Below are 15,847 nucleotides of genomic sequence, written 5' to 3'. Positions count from 1 at the left end.
CCTCGAGTTGCTATACCCCCGCTATTTTCAGCTCCCAGGGTTTCATTCTTCCTCCAGCCGAATATACTGTACAGCAGAAAGCCCCGAGCAATGTTTAGCTAAACCTGCTGGCCTACGTAGGCAGGCAGAGTCCCCAGAGGGCTGAACAATCAGACAATTTCAAGATCATGAAGCATTAAACCAATCCCGGCAGGGTACACTAATTAAACAGCCGAGCCCGGCACAGCCAACCAATCCCCACAGAGCAATTAAATCCATCCCTTCTAAAACACTGTGGAACCTGTCTGGGGAAAACCACTGAGGAGAGAGAGAGAGAGAGGAGAAACAGAGAGAGAGAGAGAGAGAGAGGGGGGGGGGGGGTATCATAAAATTCATCTGAAAAAAAGAGGGGGAAAACTATAGGGGAATGCAGGAGGAGGCTAACAAGGGAAATTGAAAAAGGAGAGATTCAATTCAGTCCTTTTGTTCTTCTCTCCCACTTTTTTCCCCCATTATGATTCAAAATGCCTGAACAATCCTTCTCTCTCATCTGAGCAAAGGGGGAGTCCGTGAGCACATTATAATGCAAAAATGGTGACCCTGTTGCTATCAAAAGTTGCATATTTAATTAAGATTACAAGGTCCAGGAACCACCGTGAGACTTGCGGAAACAGAGAATAGCCCCAAGGCCGATATTACACACCGGCAGAGCTGCTAACACAGTTGCAAACCCTAATCAATACCCAAATGCCCTCAACAACGAAAATAAATGAACAGGTGACAATGAAGGGATGACATCACTTTCGCTAGGAACAACAAAATCCAATGCAACTCAGAGAAACAGGGTGGTGGAGAGGCATACTGTAAGTGTTTAGGGGCGGCAGAATGATATCTGGGATGACACCTCCATCATGTCAGCAATAACCAATAAGAAGGTATGCATTAATGTATACGTGCACATTGATATTTATCACGAATGATGAATGGAGGAATAGCAGATAGGGCTGTTTTTGTCAGCCATGTTACAGCGAGGTATGCAGTGATAGGCAAATTATCGTGTTGTTCCGTGTGTTATTTTCTTTCCAGGGAGGCGCGTATGCATGTGGCGAGGAGGTGAAATCACCAAAGTAGATCTGACATGAGTGGGAGCAACTGCGACCAGAGGTGCGGATGGAGAGATAGGCGTGCTCTTTTCCCATCCGACCGAGGCGGTGTATAAATCACGAGAGCCCAGCTTCACGTCTCCACTTCCTGTTCCTCTCCATTAAAAATGATAAACTGTTTCTTCTTGAAGCGGCTCGCTCGCTTTAGGGTCCCCAGTCTGCAACCTTCCCCGGTGAAGAAGCGGCAGGCAGAACTCTGCTCAGATTTATTCCATCCCCTCCTATTGTTGGGAGATGAATAAGAGAGTAATTAACTGTGCGGGGGTAGCAGCTGTACAAAGACAAGCCCGGCTAACACAACAAGCCAAGATCCATCTGCTTTTACTGTAGTGCACCTTTTGTGTTATTTTGATAAATAAGAGCACATATGCTTAGTAATAACAAATGCTGTTTTAATACTCAAAAGACCACAGAGAGGCCATCTTTCCCCAGGCCTTCCCTCTTTCCACTTAAATGAGGACAAATGGCCCCCCACAAATGGGTGGCATGCAAGCCTCCATATTCCTCGCCTCCGGTAAACACACATACGAACAAATACACACACATGCACGCATTTTGCCGTGGCACATAATAAGACTGGGATCCCCAATGGAGAACCTAGAAGAAGGGCAGTGAAGCATTGATCTCATGAGCTTGCAGGGCCCAAGAGCACCCTTCACAGCGCACTAACCCTCCACTACACGACAACCAGCACCGTGACATATACCATACACAGAGAGAACGCTTTATTTATTTTATTTATTTTATCCATGAAGGGCGAAATGGACAATAGAGGGATGAATTACAGCAAGTGAAGCCCTGCCAAGTACTGCTGAACATGGTTGTTGGAAGACAGAGAGAGGGAGGGGGGGTATATGAGAGACACAGAGAGAGATGGTAACAGTGAGGGGGGGCAGAATGCAATGGAGAGGTTGAGAAAGGGACACAGGGAGACAGAAAGCGAGGGACTTGACTGGACAGAGGTGTGGTGGAGGGGATTCATTGTAAGCTCAGTAAAATGAACAAGAGAGGCTGGTGCTCAATGTCTGCGGACAGTCAAAACAAAATAAAGGTGATTTCTTCTGCTGGTGGAAGAACACAGCTCAATATGGACTTGCTGGGCAGGGGACTGGCTGTCAGCGGGGAGAGCGGACGCAGCTTTATACTCATACGGATGAGCCATTAGCTCTCCCCCTGATGTTTCCGCCTGCCTCGCTGCAGAAGAAGAAGAGGCTGCCCCTACCGCCATGGAGCCTTCCTCCACCAGACTAATGTGTCCCTGAAGTTTTGTTAAAGCTGGTTATTTACTCCTGCAAAGCAATTGCTCCAAGCCTAGGGGCAGGAGAACAGAAAACACACCGCTATGAAAAATCTGGAGTCTCTCACCGCGAAGCACTGTCAACCACCAAGGGGGCGTTCCTGCTTGAAACATTAAGGGTACTGTGTTTGTTTTGGCACGACATTATACAAGAGGAGAAAATGCTAAAACAGGAAAGCCTTCGAAAATATTTTTTTGGAAAAATACTCACTGAGAGTGTTGCCGACCAGAGAACGAATGCAACAAATAGCTGATAATGCTAGAATTAACATTAATTTGTCACAAACCACCACTAATCAGTACTACTAAATCATCAAGAATACAGGTTCATATTTTAAAGGTTCAAACGGGGCAGCTGACTACGGCAGGTCTGATACCGCAAAAGCAATAGGATCACCGATAGACAGTAAACATCATGTCACAGGAATGACGGCGCAGCATTCTGAAATCACAAGATGAGAGCAAGGCAAAAACGACTGTGGATAGGTGGTATGGAAATCTGCTTGAAGGAAGGTCAAAGTGATTAAGCTGACATTAATGACAGGCCTAGTCTTTACTCTGAGAATGCACACCGTGGCTGTCTCTAAACCCATTTGTCATTCTGAAGCACAACGTTGAAAACGTCTGCTTTGAAGTCTCTACCACTAATGCTACACGGAGAGGTTAAACAGCTTAATGCTCCAAGTCTGTATCACTGTCCTCTCTCTCTCTCTTTCTTTCCTTTTCTCTCTCTCTCTAATGTTGCATTTTATGTACCAGGGTTATGGCTACTGAATTTCACATCTCAATTTACCCCCAGATAGTCCTGTAAAAGCTTCCCTTTTTGTTGTCACTGTGAAAGGAAAAGAGGGACAACTTAAAGGAAGTGGGACCGTGACAAACATGCCCCACCCATTGATTCGTACGAGCAGGATAATATGAAAGCATCTTAAGAAATGTTTATATGGCTGGCCTAAATGTGTGTGCATGCGTGCGTGCGTATGTGCGTGTGTGTGTGTGTGTGTGCGTGCGTGTGTGTCAAACTTGTGATGATGATCGGGAAGCCTGTTCTCTAATATAGCTTTAAAAGCTGCTCTTAATACTGTGACTAGAAGGAAATGATCTGACCAAAGAACAAAGCATAAAGCCACATAAAGCTCCATCCACAGTGAAGGCAATCACAGGTCAACTCTAAAGCTTTGTCTCCTTCATATATGATGAAACAGTACAGACGCTGTGATAAATAACAAAATCTGTAGAGCTATGGACTCACTTAGCTCATTCTCCACTACTACAAGATTACATGGACGCGTGTGACATAAACAGCATCAGCAAATAGATTGTATATGAAAGCATGAATGAAAGAGAAGACAGAGAGTGATTTTCACAGCCAATTTGAGATTGCAGGGTTGAGTATAGTGGTGTGTGTTTGTGTGTGTGTGTGTGTGTGTGTGTGTGTGTGTGTGTGTGTGTGTGTGTGGGGGGGGGGGGTGCTGGCAACCAGCACACAGAGAGACGCTGGCAAGCGGAGGCAGCCAGGCTCACAGGCTGCAAAGCAATTTCACTGTTTGGCAATACTGTTGTCTCTGTGTGTGGATTAGGGCTGACACCAGAGCAACTGAGTCATGCTAAATGTAGTACAATCACTGCATTTTTGTTCTTGATCTAAAAAACCCACGCTGCCTCTCTTTCTCTCGCTCTCAGATGCAATGGAAGAGATTTACAGAAACACGACTGGGAGATTGTAAGAAATACACGGAACATTATTACGCCGTCTGAACACATCATTGCAACATCACTAAAAACAACAAAGATTATGCTCCCAACTTGAGCCCCAAGTTTTACGAACTTTACGCATTACAATCCAAAGGGGAGTCAAACTTACTCTGCATGTTCTGTGATTATTCCCACAAATCCTCCCTTTTATAAATGTCTTTAGTTTCAACAACTATACCTTTATTTTTTAAAGATATTTGGACCCTTTTCTGATAGATATATAGTGGACAGAGACAGGAAACACAGAGAGACGGGAGTGACATACAGCAAATGGTCCAGTCGGTCAGGAATCATACAGTGGACTACTGTGGCTGTCAGGCATTAGAGCCCATGTGGTATGCACCCTAACCACTCGACTTGCGGGTCGCCCCACTATTACCTTTACTTCACAAAAAGCCAACCAGTTTACAATTCATATGATAAAGAGCTGAATAAGGTAAGACATCTCCACCTGGTTTGACCACACCTTAATATCACCTGGGTCTTACTGAAAGCTTCCTACACACCAAACGTTCTCCTTGGTATACCGTACTGGCCCATAGTTGTGTTTTGGGGCCTGGCAGGACCTGGCAGGACCTGGCAGGACAGCCCCTGACCTGTCCTTTTCACGGTCGCCCACGGAAATGCCATCTGGCTGGTGTGAATGATTACCGCGGCAACGGCCGTGTGACCTGCAGCCAGCGGGAACCAAGGTCACTACACCTCGGTGCCTCTCACTTTTTCTGCCCTCTTTTCATCGGGACTGCAGGTGAATTATTCATCTCTGTGTAACGTACGGCACAAATCTTCCCCACAAAAACGTTGAATGAACTGCCGAACACTCCTGTTTACAGTTATGGGAAATAACTGTAAACAGGTAACACTCTACTTAAAGGTCGGGTCTATAATGTATTATAATCGCATTTGTTAGAATGCATTATAAAGCGCAAAGACACTTTAAAACTGACTACGTTATAGCAGTTATAATATGCTGTTCCGTTGAGCTTATAATGCATTATGACCAGCACTTATAATACTTCATAAACCTTGTTATAAGTTGTTATGCATAATTATAAACATTTATAACAAGTATTATGAAGCCTTATAAGTGCATTATAATGCATTATAAATGTGATTATAAGTATTATAGACCCGACCTTTAAGTTAAGTGTTACCGGTTAGATGATACCGAGGTATCATAGCACTTTTGAATAGAACTGTATCTATATTGCACTTTGAATGCATCAGCACTTCTTTCTTCTTCTTCTTCTTTTTTTTCTTTTACCAATGTCGTCTGCTCTCTCCGTACTTTTAAATGTTTTAATGCCTTTGCCTCTTTTTAATGTGTCTGTTGTTTTTAAATGTAATGGTATTTTGCTCCCTTGTGTGCCTAGTGTGAATTATGGAAGTAACAATAAAACTGATTCTGATCATGTTAGGTTGTATCTCTCCTCTGCCTGAAACTTGCTTCAACCATCTGAATGCGATATAAGTGTATTATTCTATGGTACAGAAAGGTTTTCAGCCATAGGCTTCAAACAATAATCTCCCAGACTCCCAGTCCCAACCCATAGTACCTGACAGCAGGTGCCATCTTAATAAACTGTGTAGCTGGTTAGAAGTTTCAGGGTTATAGAAGTATGATTTGGACACAAAATCAACACTTTTCAAATGGATGTCTTTTTCAGAGCAGAGTGTAGGACAACACAGTAACTTCAGCATCACTGACTGACATGTTCTTATACACTCATGTAGCCTATACTGAAAACAAATTATTTTGAGAATGAATAGTGTACATTATATGTCCCTTATTAGCATCTGGGTAGCCTACTTGACATGATTAACTTTCAAAATCACCAAATTGTGACTATAATGTGACTAAAACTAACTATATATCAAAATTTCACTGACTGACAAAAGTTTTTATTTACAACACACTATCATAGCATGTATATTTTGAAATTAGCAGCCAGCCCTGTTATTAGGTTTTGCAAAACTGTAGGGAATTCAACTCAGCTCTCAGGCTATTCCATTTGATCATGTAAAAATAATCCATAATATGCTATAGCCTACATGTGACAGATTCCTGGTTCTGGATGGATCAGTGGAAGATGATTGCGATTATATTAGGCCAGGGGTCTTCAACAGGGGGTCCAGGGACCCCTAGGGGGTCCTCAGAATTACTACAGGGGGTCCACCAAATGTTTGTGTGATGGGAAACATTAGCTGAAAATAGCAGATCTACAGGCTCACAACGCCTCACACTGCGAGGTGTTGTGAGCTTATAGATTGGCTATTTTCAGAGTTTGTGTAGAGGGAAGAAAAGAGCTGACCAAGTACAGAGCCAATGGTCAAGTTGACTAAATAATGAGGCTTTATAAGGTTAACTATCTGAAAATACACATTAGCATGAATCCAACTATCTATGAAATCTATGAAAAAGTTAAATCTGCAACACAGTTTTATATAATACGTTGTGGGGGTCCCTGCTTCATCTCTCTCTCAGCTAGGGGGTCCTTGGGCTGAAAAACGTTGAAGACCCCCTGTATTAGGCTAAAATGCTACATGAACCCCGGTGGACATGCATGCACAACAATAGCTCCACTCGCCCTCTGGATCCCCGTCTAAACGAGCAGTCCAGCGCCTGGGAGGTAGGATAACATTCGGCCACACAAGACAACCAAGAGCAGATCTGATTTCTTCTCGGCAGGCAGGCTTTTCCGCGGGACCTGGATCCTCAGCCACGCCGCTGTCATCTCTCATGTTACAGAACATCAATCATACGGCAGAGACACAGAGACAGTGCCCTTGCGCTGGCCGAGGCTGATTTACAAACATTAGCGGGGAATACAATTACACAGCCCTGGCCCGAAGAGCCCAATGCGGCTTTAGAGGTGGGGGTGGAGGCATAAAATAGCCTCTAACGTTGGGAAACCTAAAGGTTTTTCCAGGGTCCACCCGGTGGACACTGGAAAAAACCTTTAGGTTTCCAACGTTTAGAGGCTATTATTTCATGCCCACTCAAACGTTTGGTTTCAGAGATGCAGCCTATAACCTAAACCTGTCAACAATGTGCTTTTAGATTTCAACTTTCAACTATAGCCTATACGCTACGTGGCATAATTAATAGCCTAGTATATCTATTGGACTCGGAGCTATAGGTAGACGCACTATTATAAATCAAATTGCTCACCTGAGACATCTAGGCTATAAAAAGGCTATTGTGTCATAGGCTACAAACAATTGTATGCGATCAACACTTCCGTACATTGTTGAAAACTATAACGTGCAAACAGATCGCATTGCTACTCATAAAACATAAATGTTCCGATATCAGTTACAGCTCTCATCTTATCGTATAGTAGGCTACACCAAATCCTCCAACAATTAAACGCATAACCGATGTCAACAGAAAAAGAAACTTTCTCAATCATAGTCGTTTAAGTTTACTATCAAGCAATCGTTTTAAAATCCTTTAAAATGTAACCACGAGATAAAAAAATGGTATAGTATCACAACCGGTGCTGCTGCTGGTGAATGGCATAAAACATTAAGCTGGTGTAAAAAAAAAAAAAAAAAAAAGTTACCCTACGTCCAAGAACCAAGATTCACTCGTGCCATTAAAAGTTTGCGAACAGCAACAATGTAGCGATATTGTCGCTGTAAAAACGTATAAATGGCTATAAAGTGTAGCAGCGCGCTGTCCGTGGTGCTGATCCCAGTGTGGAGGCAGAGCGCAGAGCTCTCTACTCTATGGTCGCAGCTCCATCGCTGATCAATGATTGAACCGAACAAAGGCAGAAGAGGATCAATTTCTAATAACTATCAATGCAACACGGCTCGCTTTCAGCTCTTAATTCGTCAGATTCGTCAACTCACATCGGTTTAAAGTGCATGACATGCCGCAAAAAGATACATGTAAGAAAAGGTAAAGGAAAAACACTAACCTGAAGCCGCCGTAGATCAAATTTCTTCCAATATTGAAACATCGATCCTACATCGGCGGCCATCTTGGGGGATATTGAAGAGATTTTTTTCCAGCGGCTGCAATAAATATGTGGGCTGGATTCCCCTCGTTAAACAACGTTTACGATCATGCGGGTCCTACTTTATAAGAAAAAAAAGTAACGAATAGACTTACACACGAGCCCACCGATATGTTTAGCGAGCCTCCCGACATGTTTGGTTAAATGGAAAAGACAGTATCTCCTGATTTTCAAAAGTAAAAGCAAACTGTATCCACATGCATCCAGTCCCGAACATTAACTGGACAATTGCACTTGATTTTGCTTTGGCAAAGTTATCAATATACTGACGTAAGGGGGTGATCGATATTGTCTGGAAAAGAGAAGGAAATGATTTGTAGATTAGTAGTAGTTCATGGAATTTAGCCAAGCCTACTTTTAGGTTATTTAGACTATTAGAAGCCTAAATCTGTAATGAAATACATGTAAACATATATTTCTTAGAAAAAGAGTATGGGAAATGAAAACATGTGGTTGTAGTAGGTGTTTCGTGAATGCCACCTCGTCCACCTTTCGGCTCCTTTATCTTATTATGCAAATAAGACTAAATACCTCATTAAGTGGGCTTTTCTGCAATTACCCTTCCTTCAACTTGACGAACAGATTTCCATGATAAGGACTGTAGATTGAAGATTTAAACGACAATCTCATTCTTAGTTAAATATCTCTATAGAGTTTTGCAACATAATTCTAGCCAATATGAATTCTGGCGACAAAAGAATATATGTAAACTAGCCTATTCACATTATTTCCACAAGGTATGCCTACTTTTATAGATTTTATTCATTCATCCGAAATATAACAAAGTTGTCGTTATAGTTTAGAAGGCATGTATTTCTGCAGGTTCAGTTGTTTTTATGGATTTTTGGGGCAGTCAGTAAACAATAGGCTACAGGCTAATATAAATAGTTTGCCGATGCAAGCTTAATCAATTATAAAAGCTCAAATGATGACATACGTCATATATTTATAGGCTATATTAGATAAAAAGCAGAGAGTTCATTATGTTTTCTATAAACTTTTCCAAACATCACTTCATAGCCTAATTCTGCTGATAGATAATATCGTGTATATTTGTAACGATAAATCAGTTTAATCTTGGCCAAAAAACACATTACCTGATTAAACATATGGCCAACACTGCCCTGTTTACAAGCTGTCTTTCTTTTGCCACCTAAAATAAGTCTCTTTAATAAGACTGACTGAAGAACAAATACCGGTGTCACTGACTCCCCCTGCTGGCATTGTTGTGTACTACTGGCACAGTGCTGCACTGAAACGAGGCTTTTTGTAAATGAAGATTATTTTTTTAATTTCCTCCACTAATTATACTATTATCACCCAGCAAAGGCATGCGTCTAAAAAACATTGCTTTAATCCCCTTTCCCACATACTGATCACTGCCATGAGTCTCACAAAATGTACATAGCCTATTGCTTAGGAGCCATAGAGACTGCAGATATCTCTCATAAATCGGTGCTATGTAGAAAATGATATCCTCATGAGTCACATTATTAGTAGCTTGGGGGACAATGAGATATTCTCATGCAATACAAAAGTACCTAGGGGGTAAGTGAAGCTTGCTTATTAAAAGTTTCAGTCATTGCATTTTATTTGTGGCTCGAGGGTGGGAATACGATGCAGGACTCAAGTGTAATGAACATCTTATTTAGCTGTGATGTATCAGGAAACATAGCATTCACATAGAATTACTGTAGATTAGAAGACAATTTGAGGGCAACATCCCCACAGCTCATGTGGGTATTTAGAAGGTAGCTATAATAAAGGACATTTTACATCTTTCCACACCCAAAGGTTTCATTTTTTTCTGTGAATGTTGGCTGTGCAGTTATCAGTACAGTGCATGATTTTGGTCTTTTAGAATCTAATATACTGTAAATGCTAATTACCACAAATATAATGCAATATAGTTCTTTGCTGCTGGAAAAGGTAAACACGTCTTTTACAGAATGATTCAATTGCCAGTTTTGTAAAAGTTTGAATTTTAATGGATTAATTTGCCATTTCTTGGCAATGTATTACAAAATGTGTTTCTATATAAACCCTATCAGTGACACACACACATATATGTCAAGAATTTAAAAGAACCTAGTGAATAGGTTCAGCCAACAGAATGAACTCAAATGCAGGGTTAGATTAATCCGGGTGTAGATAGTTGTTATGAGGTGCTCTCTGTAAACCTGCTCAAAACAAACAAGATCTCATTTGTCAACAAGAGACACATTTCTTTGAACTGCTGAAGCACTTTTATAATGTGTTTTTTTTTTTTTATAACTTTTGAACATTTAGAGGGATACAGTGTACGGCCTTAGCTAGCCATACCAAAGGATAATACTGATCCCAGTGGGACTGGAACCTAAAATCCCCAGTGCCATTTCCTTTTAAACCAATGGACCATGTGGTTAAAGACACACTTCCTGAATGAAGGATTCTTGACACCACGTTCACCATTCCCCAAAACAAAGTGCTTAAGTCCAGCTCTACTGACCTCATTAAATAAATCACATTTCTGAGCGCTCCTGAAACATTATGAAATCTCAAAAACAGACTGAGGGTTATTCCACCATTACAGCATTGGCATTATTAACAGAGTGACTTTTGAAGTCAGTGAATCAGGAGAGGGAATGCGTACCTTTGCCTGCATTAATTTGCAGGAATTAATTCAGTCACTTTTTGACCTGTGAAGCAATGATGTAATTGAAAGGCTTGTATGAACATTTTCAGATTGTTAATGAGGCCAATGGAGAGGAGATTTAAAATGAAATGATGGTGTTTCTCCTAGGAGACTGCCACTGTGTATCTCTAAAATTCTAGATAAGTTCTAATTCAGTGGTCTCTGCTCCAACCCTGCAGAGCCCCAGAGTACTTCTGGTTTCCATTCGGTCTAATCAGATACTAATTCAGAACTTGAACACTAGTTCAACACAATCAACTATCTGGAGACTATCATAATAGAAAACTACTAGTAGCCATCGCTCGGACCACACAGTAAAGCTGTTAATGTAACTCTGAGAGTGTAGAAATTGACCCAACCATTTGGACCTATAAGGGTCCATACTCAAGTTAACATTACATTAAGGATTTTAATGTGCAGGGTTACAAACCACTCCTCTAGATGTTTCCAATACAATACAATTGTTAAGTCACCACTGGAATTTAGCTTGGTTGGACCAATAATTTGCCAGAAGAATTCACTTCAGAGCACCTCATTTTTAGATGAGGTGCTACATTTTCAACTGTACCTTGCATGTGTATAAATGTGGGTTGCCATTTTAGATTAATTTCTAACTTTTTCTGTAGCCAGACAAGTCAATTAAGAACAAATTCTTATGTTTAAATTGACAGACTGCCAAGATGCATAAGGTCTCTGTTGACTGAACTGTCACATTTATTATAGCATGATATTATAATTCTCAGCAGTAGGAGGGCTTGAAGTCTCTAATCCATAATTATGATCATTCCATATGTCTTTCGTGTCATTACAGGCTCATTTACATTTTGTCACATGAGAAAAATGAGGTAGGCTATTTTAATTTGAGGAGATACAATTGTTATTGTTTCATGTATTAATTTAATCATTCTATACTGTAGGTACATTGATAACAAGTTCTTATTAACAGAGATGGATGCTGTTCCAATAGGCAACTTGGTTGCACAGCCCACATGAATAAGAGAACTCGACTCTATATCTTGTACATACTTAACCTTTGAAAATGTGATTCCCAGATTGATTGATTGAATACTTTATTAACAGTTTGCAAAAACAAGGCATGGTGGCACAGATTTACACAAAAGAATGCTAAAAGGATAACCCAGATAAGCCCTCAGGGCTTGTTTCCATTAAGTTCAATAGGTTGTAGTTAAAATCCCACTATAACATCGGTCACATATATTCAATTCATAAAGACATTTAAAGACCAACAATAATATACAATAATAAAAAAACATCAATAAGAAAGAAAGATATGTACATAAACAGTTGGGGGGGGGTCATTTCCCTCATAGATAGAGTCATCGTGTACTGCAGGTTTTAACATTGTGCCTTAAGCCAGATTTATACTTAATTGTGTGCCGGTGACACGTGTGGAAAATAGTAGATCTGAAAGCTTGTTGTGAGCTTGTAGATCTGCTATTTTCAGTGCGTGACACTGGCGTGCAACTGAGTATGAATTAAATATTATGCTTAATATGCACATGATTCTACTGCTCTAAATGGAATATCCCACTGGGTCAGACAATGGACCTTATCAAGGTTTGTTAAAATATTCATCTTGAAATTTTATAACGTCCTGAAATTTTTATGAACACAAATCACAGGGATAGCCAGAGCGTATTAGCACAATTATATAGCTCATTTAGAATGAGTCATTCTATAAGGTGCAGATAAGTTTCTTCTCAATAAAAATAACTCTGGAGGACCTTATCAGGACTTTACATACTGTAGCAAACAAAGTCAAGTAATAATGATGATGTTCAACAAACTATCAAATTAGCAAAAGCTGAATCACCTTAATGAGACACTTGACAAGGGGTTTTACAGAATGTAGGTTGGTGGTAATGAGTCTTTTTTCGTCCATATCTTAGATATTGGACACAGGTTGCTAGCACTACCTACTGGACAAAAGGGATGAATGGAAGAAGACTGGCTGTAGTTTTGTGTAAATCTACTTAGTGTTCACATAACCATTTAAAGCCCTATTATACTTCGTTGTACTATGGTGTCCTGCGGCAAAAATAGTCAATCTACAAGCTCACAAGGATCTAGTAGATTTTGGGGGTGAACACTTAAAAGAATTGTGAAATATTTTGAAAATGCCCATGTTTAAAGTGTGACATTAGAGTATGGCATGAAGGCTCTTGCTAAACTTCATTTCACTGTAATGAAAATAACCATGCATGTTAAAAGTTCAAAATTCATTGCAAAAATATGAGATATTTTCTTAAATCATGTAACAATTCAGCTGGCTAGGGCTTGTATCGTGTGCTTGCAATGTAAAGCATTTAGGTCTGCCTCACAGTCTGTCATATCCCCTTCTTTCATCTTTCTATACTGTACTAGAACAGAAATACCAGAACAATCTTTGTATTTTTTATTTTAATTGTATTATTGTTGTTGTTGTTATTATTGGAAAATAGTAGCTAACTTACGTTGACACTCCGGATTTAGCTGTGCATGATGATAGACCCTGCAGAAAGGTCTTTAGCTGAAATAGATGGCTTGTGAACAACAATGAACAGACAGACAGGAGCAAAGGGACTGAGGTCACAAGCATACTGTATAGCCAAACCCAGGACCTTTCCTGTGTGGCTCATATACCATTGGCTGACATTTTGTCTTTCTGACCCTGGACAAACAGTTAACATCAGACTTAGCACCTCTAATGCGGGAACAATGACCAATATGTCATCAGACATCTAGGCTTTCTGGATAAAGGGTTGTAAAAGAGAGAGGACACAGCAGGACATCATTCAGCCTGTGACAGTACATGGTCACATGATGATAAAAATAAACAAATTCAGGCGTCATATCATTTATATCCTCATTGTTCTTCCCAAGCCAACACAGTCTACCACAGTCACTGAAAATAGCCAATCTTTAAGCTCACAACGCGTAGCACGCGCTGTGAGCTTAGTTGCCTATTTTTGGTGAGCGACACCGTCATACGATAGAGCATAAAATAGATATAACAGTATATGGTGTGTTCCCACCTTTGTAAGAACTGGTTGCTTCTGCTCCCAGATCTTCAGTGTGCTTTAACTTTAACTTTTCAAAAGGATATTGATGGACTTCAAACTTTCATAATAAACTTCTACTATATAGAGATATTAGTGCTGCATTGCATTTTATTTTACATTGGCAAAATATTTGCAGTTTTTAGCATTTACAACATCGGAGTGTTAATTTAACTCTGAAATGATAGAAATTGATAGTTAAAGCTGCACTATGTAACATTCCTGTTCTACCCCGGATTTGAGCCCGGGTCTCCTGCACAAGTGCTGCTTGATCAGGGGATAAATTGAATCTTGACCTTCAGGTTAAAATGTGTGTCAAATCAGAAACAGGATGGTGTCAAAGGTCATGTCTCACCTAGACACAGGATCTAATGTCTCAATAGAAGAGCAGGGAGACCAAACCAGCCCAATTGTATAAGCTATATTGTATTAACATACAATACCATACAGATTGGACAAAATTACAAAAAAGTAATAGTGCCGCTTTAAATTGACTGTGTATGACTTCAGAAATCATTATTGGCTCTGAGCAACATTGAGATGTACACACAGGTAATTTTACTTCATGAAACAGTTATGATGGGTATTTTGGTCAACTGAATTAAGCTACATAAGCTTTCTTACACTACACAAATGCTAAGATTTATTTATTGTCTCCGCCAGGCCGAAAGGCATGGCGAGAGAGTATGTTTTACCCCCTGTCCGTCCGTCCTGTCCTGTCCGTGTGTTACCAGCTAATCTCCGGCACCGTTGGCCCGGTCGCTGCGAAACTGTGCACACACACTTTCTGGATGCCAATTCAGAACCTCTGCCCCACATTTTTCAAATGGGCATGTCATAGTGCCACCAGGAGGCCGATTTGTGCAAAACCCATTTTTCCCATTACTACAGCTTTTATCCAAACGTCATGCAAATCGGTGCACAGTATCTCTATAGTCATGTGATCAACCCGGATCTGTCCGATTTGCCATAGTCCATCGTCATTGGCTAAGGTTGGCTTCCAAAGTTTGCAGGATTGGTCTGTTTTGAACATTTTTTGTTTTGAACTGCCTCAAATCATGAACACAGCTTGCCATTTCCATAAAATTGCACATGCACATATTTCATATTCCATCCTAATTGGCTAACATTGGCTTCCAAAGTTTGCAGGATACAGTAGGTCCGTTTTGAACAAAATGCCTCAAATCATGAACGCAGTGTGAGATTTCCCTGAAATCTCGCACGCACATTCCCACTAGGCCGAGGAACAAATGCCACCCTTTTCACATTGGTCTGTTATAGCTCCACCAGCAGGTCTAATTTCACAAAATTTGTTTTTGGAACAAAATGCCTCAAATCATGAATGCAGGGTCTGATTGCCGTGAAAGGCCTACGAACAAATGGCACCCTTTTCACATTGGCCTATTATAGCGCCACCAGGAGGCCACAATAACCTACCTGACCTGGCGGAGACTTGTGCTGAGACTTTTTCTAGTTTTACTTACAATAACGGAAAACATTTAAAAAACACAAATACAACTGTACTGTAGGATTCTATAAATACCACAAATAAGCATTGCTCATTTAAATGTCTCTATCATACACTAAAATATGTATGAAGAAGTGAAATTAGCTGAATAATGTTTCTGAAAAACATCCACAGATATTCAATCTAATAATAAAACATTTATTACTATTGTGGCTCCATAGTCCACACTAATGTTTTCAACAGCATAGGCATGTTGTGTGACACAAGTCTTATTGGGGGATAGAAAAAGCTTTGGTTCTTAATGTTGTGCTACTCAGAAACGGCTCAGATCAGATCATAACATTCAATCCAAGTCCCTATGGCACATTAACAGGACAGCTGGAGGTCATAGACCAACAAATGGAGCCGCCAATGACAGTGCCATGGC

General features: G+C 40.5%; 1 protein-coding gene across 1 annotated transcript in view; it reads right to left on the bottom strand.

Annotated features, from left to right (window-relative positions):
• Window positions 1-8,183, bottom strand: part of cux2b (cut-like homeobox 2b) — a gene marked incomplete at its 5' end in the record, with an annotated part of 120,010 nt that extends 111,827 nt beyond the window's left edge. Inside the window, one exon of the mRNA XM_084055521.1 lies at window positions 8,121-8,183. Coding sequence (XP_083911647.1) covers window positions 8,121-8,183 — 63 coding nt within the window. The remainder of the gene's footprint in view (window positions 1-8,120) is intronic.
• Between the last annotated feature and the right edge of the window lie 7,664 nt (window positions 8,184-15,847).

The sequence above is a fragment of the Gymnoscopelus microlampas genome, assembly GCF_963454915.1.
Source record: "Gymnoscopelus microlampas genome assembly, chromosome: 4".
Classification (NCBI taxonomy): domain Eukaryota; kingdom Metazoa; phylum Chordata; class Actinopteri; order Myctophiformes; family Myctophidae; genus Gymnoscopelus; species Gymnoscopelus microlampas.
This window is presented reverse-complemented; position numbering and strand designations above follow the sequence as displayed.